We start from the raw sequence: 14949 nt of genomic DNA, 5'->3' as shown, positions 1-14949 counted from the left end.
TTTCTGTCTTCCCCTTTTGGAGCCAGGTATAGATCATCAGGCACCTCAATAACAGCTGCCAACTGCAGCACCCTGGATGTGGCAAATGCAGCAGGAGCATCCCCAGGAATGGTGACGTGGGAACAAAAACAAGAACACATTTTGGGTGAACAAGCTCCATCACGGTCAGGTACGTACCAGTGTGTGACAAATTCTATTTTAGATCAAAATGAGATGAATAAAAAATTCACCTTAATTACACAGAGGGGGGCAGAGCTCCGCCCTGATCCAACCATCAGCGTTAACCTGTCTTCTCACTGCATTAAAAAAATCCTCATTTAACAACATTTTGCTGCAGGTCACCAGGCACTTGGAAAATAATGAATCCATGGCTTACTGAATCACTTCCTACTAAAATATTTACCTTGTGTTTCAAGATAGGCAAAGTAAGACAGAGAGGAAGAACTGACTCTCTTCAAAGAGATGCTCAGAGCCAGAAAGATGTCTCGTCTCTACTCCTGTACTTTAACCTTCCGTCTGTATAACCTGTGGATAACTTCAAGCTTCAAACCCACTCTGTGGTAATTGAGAAGAGGTTAGGAAACTCTCCACTGTCAGTCCACGAGACTTCAGTGACAAGCCTTAATATCAGTGTTTTGGAGGGGGGGGAATAAAAAAATCAGGAGATTTTCACTATTAACATTTTCCAATTAAAGCTGAATAATTGCTGGATAGCAAATTGGCTGTTAATTGCATCATGCTAGGTAGGAAAAAGCTAAGGCTTTCCTGGTAATGTATGCCATAAGCAGCGGTGTCAGAAAGGAAGAGAAATAATGGCAGCAACACCAAGACTGCTCTTAATCAAAGGCAAAATCAAACATTTTCCTATCGCAGAGAGCCAGAGCTGAAAAGCGAAGCTCTTAAAACACAAAGCTCTGTCTTTCAGAGGTGTCAGGTGGCGCAACTGCCAACCACAAACTTTTTTTTTTTTTTTAATTTTCAACTTTAATCAAGCTCTCTTTCTAGCTCTTGGATAAATAAATCGGGGCCCTTCATCAGAGGAGCCCCCAGTGCACTGGATACTCCTCAGGCCCGGCCCGTGGGTGGCACAGCCACGGCTGCGTGAAGGGAGGAGATCAAGTGTGGCAAATGAAGGGCCCCGGGACATGAAAGGGGAAGGTTTCCCACCTGCAGGAAGGGAAGGCCGAGGCTCTGAGCTCAACAACAATCCCCAGGTTGTGGCCAGGCCCCGGCACAGAGGCTTCTTTCACTCCCCGTGTGCGCTGTGAGGCAGCTTTGAAGTGTTGGATTCCATGGGGAAGGGATACGCGACATCCCGAGCGGAGCGCGCTCTGTGATCCGCGCCTGGAGAAACCCGGCCCGCCAACAACCACGCTTGAGGAGCCAACACCTCTGCTCTTCACTGCAACAGAAACTGCTTTAAAGGCAGGAAGGAATAAAAGCACTGAGTGTGTTTCTTGCACGCTCTTCCTTCAGACCCTGCCCAACAAAGCACTGCGCTCCCGGCCATACGTTAAACAAGAATTAACCATCACAAGCATCTACTGCAGCTTCCAGAGTGTGGATGTGAAAAGAAGAAATCCTTAAGTCAGGAATTGTTCCCATGGCAGCTATACATGAACATTTTGCTTTCTCAACTTTGCATTTAAACCTTTACAAAACTTTAAATAAATTTAGAATTTACGTTGCTCGATAAACTTTGCTTATTCAAACTAAGATAAAAAGAAAATAAAATAAATAAAAGAATAAAAAATAAAAGAAAGAAAAGAATAAAAGAATAAGAAATAAAAGAAAATAAATAAAAACCTTAATAAAATAAAAATTAAAAATTTAAAAATATTAAAAAATTGATTTATTAATAAAAGAAAAGCTTGCTGATTTTTAATTTCCCTTCTTTATTTATTATTTCCCTCCTTAAGTCTTCCTTAAAATACAGAAATACAGAACTCACTGAGGTTATGAAATTTGTAAGCCACGCTACTTGAATCAAAGAGTTTATAAAATGTCACATTCTGCTCTTGCGGTATTATGTCTTTCCTCTCTGCTTACTTGAGACTGTGTCAATTTATAATGTTCTCTGCAAACATGATTTTATTTTCAAAGTCCATAACCTCCTGCAGGATATCGTGTGAATCCAGCTCATGTATTTAATTCCTCGCAATTACTGCAAACATTTCAGATTAAAGCAACCTTAAACTGCAAACCTGCAAAATAAAAACCTTTGAAACTTAACGCTCTTCTAAATACAAATGAGATTACAAGACAGCCTTGCTGATGAAGAATTCCCCTTGTCCAGAGGTGTGATCACCTTCAATATTATACTTTACCATTAAAATGTTTTCATGTGATGATTCAAAATAATGGTCCTAATATAAAACCAGAGAAGAGAATACATTTTGCAGACTTCTAAGAGCTGTATCTGAAAAATGTCTGAGCTACACAGAACCATGCTGGGTATCCAGATTCCTTCCTTGAGAAGTCCTGACTTTTGGAAAGTCTTTCTTGGCCAGGAGCCTGAAGAGCTGATGAAGAACATTCACCATCCTCACTATTCTGTCAGGTTAAAGCTGAAACTCCAAGAATAAAAATTAAGTGCTTTGGCTTGAGGGATTTTCCCCTCTTTTTTTCTCCTGAGTGGGGATAACAGAGAAGCTGTGACAACCAAGCCCAGCTACAGGCAGAAACAGCACTGATTTACTGAACACTGCCAGACAATCAAATCAGATTAATCAACATCAGTAATCAGAAATAAATCACCTTTTTTTCCCTATTATAAAGAACATTCTACTTGCATTTTTACTTCAGTGTAAATTCTAAGCTGAACTAAATGCAAAATATGTATTTAAACATCCATAAGTAAATGCTAGGAAAACGCAGAGCTTTATAGTTCAGTAAAAAAGTTAATTTAGTCCCATGAACAATTTACTGACAGACACCTGGCACTCCAGGCTGTGAGCAACATTAACATCAGCATCAAATTGCCAATGTCAAATTACCTGAGGATGCAAACTCATGTTTCTTGGAATCAGGAGCAGGATTTAATTGCTGAATGCAACAATTCTTTGTGTTTTAATCAGGGGGAGAGAGAAAGAAGAGGATCTTCAGCAAGAAAAGCAGATGGAGAATTGCAAAAATGTAGCTCAGGATTTAGACAGCAGCACTGGATAAAGAGAGGAGCAGCTGAAACTCAGCCAAGCTGTGCAGAAATGCCCATGGACCCAAAGTCCTCCCTAAACCAACATCATGGCAGAGTTTAAACCTCAGAGGGCTCTTGGTGCCAGCACAGACACAAAGTAAAGAGCTGCTTCCAGATCTCTCACTCTTTTTTGTGGCGTCTCTGCTGGATACACGGCCCAGTGGGACCAGATGGCAACAGCTCGTCTCCAGTTTGGTGGTCACTGAGCTGCCACCCACGGCCTGCATGGGGAGAAGGAAGGCACAGATCCACAGAATAATTTTGGTTGGAAAAGCCCTCTGAGACCCTTGGGTCCTGCCCTAACCCAGCACTAAAACTCCCCTAAGTGACACACATTTTTTAACACTTTCAGGGATGGTGACCCCAAAGTTCCCCATTAAGCTGAGATTCCTGTGGCCTGCAGAACAGAAGGGGTAAGCACTGGGTCCTGCTGCTTCCAGAGGCTAACACATTCCTAAAATTCCAAGGCAGACAGCACCAGTTGGATTAATATCCCAAACCCCTTCTCAGAGCACTTATTTATCACCATTGCCCTCCAGGCCTTACATTACTTTGGGGAACCACAGGTTGCAAAACCCCATCGTCCCCTGCCTGAATTAAAACCAGTTTGAAATCTCAAGTCCTGCAGGATCAGCAAATCCAAAAAATTGCCAGTCTTCTGTTTCCTAGGACATTGCTACACAGAATTTTTTAGTATTTCTGGTTGATTGAGCTATTTCAGGTGAGAGCTTGTCAAGAATGCCAGGTAAATTTAAATACTGGAAGCTTCTCAGTACACAACCTCATGTGGAAAGGGGATGGTCTTCCAGAAATTGTTAAAAAGTAGTGCTTTATAACCCAAGTTTCCTCAAGGTATCTTGAGAAAGCAAAGGCAATAATAAGTTCTTGTTAGCAGAGTTTACCCTGCTGAACTGCAATAGTTTCCCTCTGGAAATATTTTGCCAAAAGCAATCTGTGGATCACAAAAAGGTATGGAATGGAGAAGAATGTTCCCTTTCCTGTCCTATGTAAGGTAATGTAATCTATGTGCACGCATTATAACTGGTGAATTTTATTGTATTAAGTAGTAAGAAATACAGAAAGCCCCAGAGTAGCTCTAAAGCAGCTAGAAAAAATTAAAAAAAAATGAGAAAATAAATCTGTATTTGCTTTTCAGTCCTGATTTCCATATTAGAAAAGGAGGAAAAAGCTCTTCTGAGCTAAACCAAAATCAGTAATCAGATCTGTATATACTGACCAAAAATCTATGAATCTATTTGAAATTATATCATTGATCCTGATCAAGAACTTGCCTATGGAATTCCAACAGCTCTAAATGGCATTTTCTGATGTCAGATGCAAGCTGAACCATTTCCTTTTCCAAGGCAGAGCAGAAGGTTCCATCATTTAATCATTCCCAGCACTTAGGATCAGACAAGTAAGGCAAGTTGCAAGGTCTGCATTAATATCAACACTCCAGCGACCTCTCCCACCCCATGGCACAGTGAGAACTCAATTTGATATTAATAAACCCCAACACCAAACTGTTAGAAACTCCGAAGACACCCGGTATTACAACTTCCATAAATTACAGCTGAGCTCAAATGGCCCGTACAAGCAATTGTACAGTGATAAAGCCTAAGTGGATGATATTTAAACAGATATTTGATTTACTGCAGAATTTTACATCATGCTGGAATTCAAATGACAATTTACAAGTGCAGAGAGCAGAAATGCCTGCCCCATGCAAAGTGCTGTTTGCAGTGCTCTGTCAGAAGAGCTGAGTGCTCTGCAGGAAGGAATCCTTCCCTCTGATGGTCTCAGGGCACAGAAGCCAAATGATAAAACAGGACATTTAAACAGAGAATGAACCAAGCTGCTGCTTCATCCCCAGGTAGGAAATTGCATCCTCACAGTGATGTCTCACAATTCTCATTTTTGCAAGGCCTTCCTGGCACCACAAAAACTTCTGATGTGAATTTGGGGGTGTGTCTGTCAGGTTCTTTAGAGATGCACAAACTGTGAAGACTGGGGAGCAGACAGACCCATCTCTTCAGTGCCATCAGCACCACCAAAACCATGGAATTGTAAAAGCTCTCCAAGGCCACTGAGTGCGACCTGTGACTGTCCCCAGCCCTGAGTGCCACATCCAGCCCTTCCTTGGGCACCTCCAGGGATGGGCACTCCCAACCTCCCTGGGCAGCCCCATCCCACGGCCTGAGCTCCCTTTCCATGGAGAAATTCCTCCTGGTGTCCAACCTGAGCCTCCCCTGGCCCAGCCTGAGGCTGTTCCCTCTCCTCCTGTCCCTGTTCCTGGGAGCAGACCCAAACCCCCTGGCTGTCCCCTCCTGGCAGGAAAATTTCCTCATGGAAAGGGTGGAGAGGCACAGGATGCCCAGGGAAGTGGTGGAGTCATCATGCCTGGAAGTGCTCAAAAAACATTTGGATTTGGCACTTCGGAGCAGGGATTAGTGGTGGGCTTGGGAGTGCTGGGTTAAGGGCTGGACTTGATGCTATTAGAGGGTTTTTCCACCTGTAAAAATGTCGTGATTTTATGGAAATAAGAGCTGGATTCACAGAGGAGGAATTGTGGAATGCACAATCCAGAACAGAACTGTAACACCCAAACAGATCACAAATGGCTCCCCTGAGACCAGAAACCCTCCTGTTCCCCAGCAATGAGCAGCTACAGATAATTCTGGGTAATAAAAAAATCCCCAAAAACATCAAGGGGAAGATTTATCAGAGGAAAAAACATCGCAGGCTTCCAGTGGGATCCAGGAAAACCTCTGGGCCAATAGCTGGAGCAGCAGTAATTGTTCCAAATCTATCAATAAAGCTGAGCTGCTCCTTCATTGACTGCAAACACCAATTTCTTTCATGGGGGATTATAAGTTGATGTTCATGGTCTCTCTACCACCATTAGGGTGATAAACAGTTGAAACTACATCAGGATCTGACACGCAGATCAATTCTGGGTCCATAAAGAATCTACACAAGAGATTCTTGGACAGGGATTTACTGCCCCCAGTTTTTATTCTCTCTCGCTGCTAAAATTACTTCTGTCAAGCACTCACAAGAGTATGGAGGAGAAGGGGAAGGGGAAAAAAAAAAGGAAAAAAGGCAAAAAGAATTAATTTTTCATGTGCTGCTGGAACAGCCTTTTGAAATTTCGGGAGTTTTTAAGGCAAATATGTTCCTGCATTGGAAATGATGCTGAACAGCAGGTGGGACTGAGCTAAATAGTGAGCCAGCAGCACGAGCTGCTCACTATCCAGCACGCAGCAATTTGAAACACCAAACTAAGCTGTCGAGATTTTCTCCCAGGGCAGTCGTGGGCTTCATGTTACCAGCGCCAAATTATATTAGACATTTAATTTTAAACCTCAGGTACTTAAATGTAAAACCTTACAACAGTAATAGTCATAAAGCAGTGGGGCATTCCATTTCAGAGAATGGATTTTTCTATTTTTCCCCTTTAATTTAACCAGCACCTCCTGTTTTGTGGCTCTGCCCACTACAAAGTAATTTATCTAATTAGGAGATGTTCACAGCTGCTTGAAAGACAGAAGCCCCAGGAAACCAAAGGTCTGGTTTGGAAGACTTTGAAAAGTTCTCTGGAGCCACACAAAGTATTAATTTAATGTGAAAAAAAGGTGCAGAGAAAAATTGAATCCCAATATGTTATTTTGTCTACAATAAAACCACGTGACAATAAGCAGGCATATTCTCCAGTACATTGGCATTTGAATTCCAAAAGATGCTTAGCTTCTTGCCATACCTGCTGCTTTCACAGTATTAGCTTTTTATGACTAAAATTCAAAAATCTTTTAATGGAGAAAAAACCCCCAGAAATTAAAAAGGGTTTTTCATGCGTCAACTTGCCAACATAAAGGACACATCTCTGAGCTTACCCAAAGATGATACACTCAGAGCAATCAATTATTCTTGAGGTTTTGTAGGAGTTTTAGCGCAATACTTCTGAGTCTGCTGACCCTTAGTTGCCTAAAACTCATTTTTAATCCAACTTTCTCTCCATATTTATTAAAAAAAACCAACTTCTAAAATTTTTTTCTTTAAAAATATTAGAGCCTCTGCAAGAAATTATTTGAGGTAGGCTGATTCACAAACACCCACCAGTCACCTGCAATTTCAAAATAAGTATTTCACAGGTAATTCTGGCTGTCATCTCTTTTGAGCCAGAAGTAATCCCATATGAATGTCAAGTCAGAAAAAGGTACTGCACATATGGGAGGGTGCAGAGCTGGTGTGGGAGAAAAGGTTCCCCTCATCAGGAATTGCAAAGCAGCTCGGGATCAGCAGCAGGAGCAAAAGGCAAGTCCAGCAAATACAGCATTCTGAAGTCAAGGGGATGGCAAACGGCAGGAATTGAGGTGCTATTTCTGCTTTTTAAGATTTTATTTCCACGCTGCTCACTTAATTTTGAAGGCTTTTCTCCCCTGCAGCCTCATTTGGGACATCTGGCACAGGGATGGCACCTGCTCAGCTGCCTGCAGGTGTCTCATGGTGCACAGGACTGCAGCCTACAGCTCCTGCTTTCCTCCTAGAGCCAGCACTCAACACTCTTCATCTTGCCTTAGAAAAGCTACGGGATGAAAGGCACAAAAAAAGCCCAAACTTTGGCCTAACCTTTTCGAAGGGAGATGAATTAAAATGACAAAGCAGCTCAGGAAAAAGAAACAGAAAATATTTAATTTTAAGTGGGAAACCAGCTCAGCATCCATGCTGGGCAATGAATGCTGCCTCCCCTAAAAGCTTTACCAGGAGTGGGTGAGCTGGGTGGACACAGAAGAGAACAGGGCTGGAGCATTTATTTCACTGTGCTGCTTCACAACATCCCTGCCTTCCTGCAGGGCTCAATCAGAAAATTCTTAGGCAAAATCTGGACCACTTTAATGCAAATTCTCCTGAAGGTGCTGCCCACATGGTTACAGCTCTAGAAAACAGTCTGTGCTTTGATAAGTATGAATTTGATAGTTAATGCCACTCTGAAACAAGGTGATCTTGATTTTAAACCTTCTGTTCTCCTAAGATGGCACTGAAAACTTGTCCAGAGCTGCTGGAAACCCCAGAGATGCTCTCAGGATGCTATAGTCAGATTCAGACCTTATGCAGACACAGAAATATATATGGGACATGTGAAATATTTCCCATATTCCCCTGACTGGTCCTATTTTAGGGGCAGCCATCAGAAACAACATTCCTCCCCTTTCTCCTGACCTATTCAGCTTGGTCTGGTAGCAAATACCACATCTACCCTTTAAAAACAAGTATTGCTACAAAGTACTACTCCCAAAACACCACCAGGAATAGTGTCTGCTCCTTTTAATGCTGTTAATGCTCCACAGAGGAAACACTGAGTCGGTGCCAGGAGTGTGCAGGCAATGGAGCAAGAGCACAGCAGAGAAAGGACACACTGAGGAGATCTGGAGGGTCATTTACTGCTAATACCCGTCACACAGGGCAAGGAATCTGAGCAAACAACACACATTATGTGGCTGTTCCATCCCTGCAAGCATCCAAGGCCTGGCTGGACGGAGCTTGGAGCAACCTGGGATAGTGGAAGGTCTCCCTGCCCCTTCCAACCCAGACCATTCTGGGATCCTATGATCATGTACCTGAAATTAAAATTAAGCAGTATTGTATCTATATTAGCTCTTCATGTTGAAAAAAGAATCACAGAATTCTTTGAGGTTTCTCCAAGTCCCATCCAGCCTGGCCTTGGACACTTCCAGGGCAGCCACGGCTTCACTGGGAAACCTCTGCAGGGCCTCACCACCCTCTCATGGAATGATTTCTCCCTAATATCCAAGCTAAACCTCCTCTCTTTCACTTTAAAGCCATTCCCCCTTGCCCTGTCACTCTGTGCCCTCATAAAAGAAGTACTGCATGGACCCATTCCCTTTTTTCCAATTCCCCTTTCCCCTCAGACACTGCCAAGTTCAGCACCCAACAGCGCAACGGGGCTGGCATCATTTTGGGTTTTTTTCCTTTCGAGATAAAAAGCAAGAGCACCAAACTCCCCATTGATCCCAAAGCATGTGACCCCCCCCAAGCTCCAGGTTTCTTACCACTGCTAATGCCAGAGTTGGCAATGACTGTGGCCTCGCTCCACTGATCTGCACTGGAGACCGAGTAGGAGCGCTGGTGCATACCGTCCGGGCGGCTGTTGAAGGACACCAGACTGATCCCACTGGCCATCTGAGACACAGATGTGCTAGTAGTCACGTTCCCTAGGCACAAAGGGAAAACAAATCGTGTCAATAGAGAGGACAAAAGGGGTTTTGCATCAGGATGGATGGGGGGCATCTTGAACAAGAGCAGAAACAGGGATTACTTCACCCACGCAACAGCTCTCCCTGAAGCGCTGGTGCTGATAGTCCTGAGACCAGCTCAAATCAAGCTAGGAAGACAAAAAAAGCCAAATTTCTCATGGTGTCACCTCATTCTGTTCATTCACCTTCTGGGAAACACGATCCTCCACCACCCTGCTACCAGGCACACTCTCTGGAGCTTGTCTGCTTGTTAGACTGCGCACAGAAAATCAATTTATTCCTAAAAGCCACTGTTTATACAACTGAGCCAACTCCAAGAGTTATGAACAATTCACCTCTAAATAATACCTGACACAGGTATGTCCCCCCAGAACACAATGATGGGGAGCAAATGACTGTCGGCACTGAAAAGCCAAGGGAAAAAGAACAACAAACTTTCTTGGACATTTAATCTTAAAACAGCATCGTGACACAAAGCAGACACTGGGCTGACTGCAGGGATCATTGCTGGGGCTCGTCCCTGGAATGTGACACAAAGAACAGCCTTTACCCCGTTAACACTTCTGTATTTTCACAATCACTGAGGCCTAGGACATTAAAATGCTGGGAGCTGTGTGAGAGCAGGAGTGACAGGGACAGGTTTCTCACCATAAAACAGGACAAGTGGGATCTGCTTGAATACATTTTAGAGTAGAAACAATTAAAACCTTTCCAGAAACTCAGGTTTCTGATGGTTTTACCCACAACTTGCTATGGGCCAAAACCTGCTCCACGCTTTTGGGTTCTGAGCACATTTTATTCCATTCCTAGCACGGGTCTTGCATATCATAAAGCCACAAAGAATTTACAGTGCCAGTTTCATTCCTCATGGCAGCTCTCTAAAGGTGCCCCACAGGTCCTCTACGGATTGCAGAATACTCTTAAAAAAAACACATGCAAAGGGAAAGGAACAGACGCAATATTATAACGTACCCTCACACTTTGCATTGCCATTGCACCTTCTACTGATGAGTTCAGAAAAATTAATGAATTAATTTTCAATGCTCCTGTGAGGTTGTTAATTATCTGCTATCATTTCCCCCATTTTTCAGAGGTTAAATGACCCAGGGCCACAAAGGAAGATTGTGGCAGACTTGAAAATAAAACCCAGATCTCCTGACTCCCAGTTCTATCATTATGTCTTTTCCCAGAGCAGCCTTTGGGAAGACAGCAGAGCTTAGTGAACTACTTTGTGTTTATTAGAGTTGGCATAATTGTCCCTTTCTCTCCTCCCCTTTCCCAAGACAAAATCTCCTCTTTAGTCCTTAACACAGATCCATCACAGTATCTGTGTCTTCAATGTACTTACTCAGCCCTCAAGAACTTCTGCCTGGCAATCCCTGCTTTGAAGACATCAAATACAGACAGAAAAACTCATTTGGTTAATTATGCAAAGCCTAAGGTGGGTTTTAGAGCCATGTTGGGACCTCCCAAGACATGAGACTACAGAGCAGAGTACTACATTTATTTTAAAACCACAACAGAAAACAAAAACGTGAGCTGACAAAAGTTGTATTTTGTGCTGTCTTAAAAGAAATCTCTCCTTCCAAATCAGCTTCTGTGGTGTTTGAAATCCCCTTTTCTCCTGGTTTTCACAATCCAGAAAAACAATGAATATTAATAAATTATTTTGATGATCCACCAAATTAAAGGGAATTGTTGATGTGAGCGACAAGAGTTTGAGACTGAGTGGGTTTTACAAACTTGAGATTTAGGCCAACACAGACTCAACACAAGCAGTGATATTTTTATGCTGACATCTTCCACCTAGTCCACGAGTTTTTGAACACAAGTGTCCAAATCACCTTCTAACCATGATGCAAAACCAAACCTTCAAAAGAGAACATCCAGATTTCTATGTCATCATGTCAGCACCAAAAGCTCTACTCTCACCTCAATGCCATCTGAGGAAACTCCAACCCCAGGCTGTCACATGAACCTGCTGAAAAGTGACTTATTCTGGGAACCAAAGAAGTTTTCTTCCACTGCACCTCTCTCAAAGCTATGGGCTGCTAGCACAAAACAGGTGCCAAGTGCACTCATGTGACACTTTACTGAACAGTGATGAACCCAGCCCAGCTCCCTCTTCCCTACTGCCATAGCCTGCTAACCTTTATCCTGCAACCTTCATGGTAGTATTTATTCAGGATTAAATCCCACTTTGTCCAGGTGCTCCAAGGTGTGTATTCCCATGACATATCAGACCACTGAGCCAGAATCCCTGAGTAGATATCAGGAGGGCCAGACTATAGAAGGTAGAGTGCCTTTCTTTTCCTGTTCCCCTCCTCGATGTGTTCAGCTCTAGTACAAACTCGTTACTTAGAACCTTATTTAAAAATCATTACTTCCCAATCCAGCCCTAAGTATTCCACTTCTCAGCCCAACTGCAGGACATGAATCCCACACTAGGCACTAATGCTGCCACCCCAAAACAAGGACTGCTGCTCTTGCACACCGTGTGTGCCACACAGAGCTTCTCCAGCACAGTCCCACAGTTCTTCCCATCTACAGTGGGCAAACCCCAAACCAGACCTGGCAAAAGTCCTTTCATTTTCCTCAAGGATAAAGCCTCAACAACAGAAAGCACCTCAGTCTTTCAGCAGATTAGCAGGGGACAGTGACAAAGAGGAGGCCAGCAGTACTCAGTGAAAATGTCCCCACCTATGGCAGGGGGATTGGAGCAGATGAGATTTAAGGGTCCTCCCAACCCAAACCATTCCATGGCTCTCTGGTCCACGAAAAGCAAAGTCTGAATGTTGGGTTAGGCACATGAAGCCTCCACATCCTGCACCTCTTGTCCCCCCATCGACAGACAGACAGACAGACAGACACCCATCTTCACATGGATCCTGGCCTGCTACCTGGCCCACGCTGGAGCTGTGCAAGAGTTGTCTCTTCAAATGCATCCTACATGCATCAGCTGGTCGCTTAAGTTGATTAGCAGGGGGCAGTTAAATTACTATGCTAATCCATGTATTCTCAGCACTGTTTCCTTGATATGGATATGTGTATATGCTTACTGGGAAGCCTTGATTAGTTCAAGCTTCAATGTGTCAAAGGCTCCAGATTCTTTCCAAAGAATAATTTTAGCTGTACTCACATCCCTAAAGTGTGGGAGCTGATTTGAAAAGGTACTTACCTCTACCATATGCTATTTTTCTTTAAACAATTTGCATTTCAAAGGAAATATGGCATTTATATTTGAATGAATATCAGTATGTTGCCAGAACTTGTCTCAAATGAGCAAAAAAAAAGATGCTGGTCTCCTATTGAACAAAAATGTTTTCATCTACCAAAGGAGCATCAAAGAAAGAGTTCCTCTTTCTAGCTCTAGACAGCTTTATTAAAACTATCTTTTCTGATGTTATAAAACACCCCGTTACGGCCGCGCTTACAAAACGTTCAAACAATTAAGCCCCACAAAACCCATCCAAATTAAGATTCAAGGTAATTTCCAGGTTTGGCCACTGCTCAGCAGACGAGCCCCTAAGAAAAGTGAGCGTTCTCACACAAAATCCCATTTGAATACCCATTTATTCATAAATCACCGCAAAGAGCAGGTGGAGGCAAGAGGAATTAAGCCGAGGTGTGTGGAGAAGCTGAGGGAAACACACACTGGGGGCAGGAGGAGAACAAGGGAGTCACTCTGGCTCCTCACACACAGCCCTTTTGGATTTCCAAAACAACAGAGCAGAAATGCAAGACTTAGAAATGAAATGAAAATAATCAGGATTCACACAAGCACGGGACAGGACAAGATGTGAACAGTGTGTGTCTAGCAGATAAAAGCCAAAAGGTAAAGGGTCTATTGTAAAAATGGTAATAAAATATGCAATTAAGATTAATAGGAATGATGTCTTACACATATGCACTGACTTGTTCAACGAAAAAAGAAACCACTGATGGTTTTGGTCACGTCTGCTCCTGTAATGGAACAGTACGAGGGACAGCATGTCAGCAATCCCTCTTTTGCTGGTTTTAACTTAATAATCCAGTGAATTATCACAGGTTAGTGGAACAGACACATCATTTCAAGCCTTCACCAACTACGCCACCCACTAATTACAAATGCAGAATGAATGTAATTCACAAGCAGACCCTGAGAAGTGAGATACAAGTGACACAAACGATACTGGGCACAAATGATTTCCATTCCCCGCTGCAGACACATCTGTGGTTTCCTCCAAACAAATCAGCTACCAGAAGTTACATTCACAAGTGCAACTAATATACTCCTGGATTTATGAGACGAGCAGTCGGTGCAGGAGTTGTGAAGCAGAACTATATTTTTCTATGAAGCAGCAGCCTATGAGACTCGCAGGGGGCTGCACAGAAAGACTGATTCAGATAAACTGCAGCCCTACTGCTCTGCTTTCACCATGTTTTATTTGTGCCAAGCTCCTCATGTTCATGATGAGTTTCTCTGAAAAAAAAAAAAAGAAAAAAAAAAAGAGAAGGCAATAAACCTCTCCCTCTTAAGGCCAGAGGGCTGCGCTCACCAGCTGTTAGAACTAATGAAAAATACATTAGAGTTGTGGGTCAGGAAATCCTGACTCTTGATATCAGAGGGTTAATTGTTTCAAATCATGTTGGGTCAATTTGTGTTGCAGGAATTCTGCCTATTCTTGAAATGCCCTCTAATTCAGCACCAGGCACTGTCAAGTAGGTTAGATTGGCTGTGGATGCCCCTTCCAAACCTACACCCAGCACTGCTCCCTCGAGTCTCTTCAGGGTGGAAAGGGAAAGGGAGAAGCCCCGTTGCTGGCTGCAAAAAGATGGGAAGCATTCCCTTCCCATCCACAGCTCTGCATCATGCTTACAATTCATGCCCAGAGTTGTGCAGAAACATTTCCAGTGGACAAACCTTTCCTGAGAAGTATCTGACCATCCCAGCTGTGCTTCCTGCCTCTCCTTCACCTTGGGACCAGGAACATTTGGGGATGGCTCTCCTGGGTTCCATCAGCTTGCTGCCTCAGCATCCATCTCTTCCAGGTGCATCCCACTTTCTGTGCCCACTCTGGAGATCATGTGCTGCACTGAAATCTGGGAAAACAGCTCCTTGCCTCTCCCACTGAGGAGAGTCCCATGCTGGGAAGGGAGGCAGTGCCCTGGTGTCTGGCCACGTTCTGAGGAGACTGTGGGACCTGAAGAGCTCTGAATTTCATAGCCAGGCTCTTGAGGGGGGTGAAGTTGCCCCCAGTATTGCCATGGATTCTGTTTCATCCCCACAGCACTTGAATATAAAGTTGAAGGGTCTCTGCCCTGCCTTTATCAGGCACCTCCAACTCCCTGAGGTTCCTCACACATAAAACATGATCGAGAGGGAGGGTTGGCAATAGATGATATTTCAGGTCCCTTCCAACCCAAACCATTGTGACTCTGACAAAAATCTCTCCAAACCACACCAGTTCCAGTGCTGGAACTCTCCCTCAACACGCT

The 14949-nt window shown here is 43.6% G+C and overlaps 1 protein-coding gene across 13 annotated transcripts in view; it reads right to left on the bottom strand.

The window, feature by feature from the left end:
- AGAP1 (ArfGAP with GTPase domain, ankyrin repeat and PH domain 1) overlaps positions 1–14949 on the bottom strand; it is a 301042-nt gene that overhangs the window by 81595 nt on the left and 204498 nt on the right. For 9 of the 13 annotated variants that reach the window (XM_023930576.2, XM_023930573.2, XM_086898926.1 and 6 more), the window contains one exon: positions 9268–9429. The exons of the other annotated variants lie outside the window; for them this stretch is intronic. In XM_023930576.2, coding sequence (XP_023786344.1) covers positions 9268–9429 — 162 coding nt within the window. The remainder of the gene's footprint in view (positions 1–9267; positions 9430–14949) is intronic. 13 annotated transcript variants of the gene reach the window in all.

The sequence above is a fragment of the Cyanistes caeruleus genome, chromosome 7 (assembly GCF_971803275.1).
Source record: "Cyanistes caeruleus chromosome 7, bCyaCae1.hap1.1, whole genome shotgun sequence".
In the NCBI taxonomy this organism is placed as follows: domain Eukaryota; kingdom Metazoa; phylum Chordata; class Aves; order Passeriformes; family Paridae; genus Cyanistes; species Cyanistes caeruleus.
The sequence above is the reverse complement of the archived record's forward strand: the minus strand, read 5'-3'. Positions and strand labels throughout refer to the sequence as shown.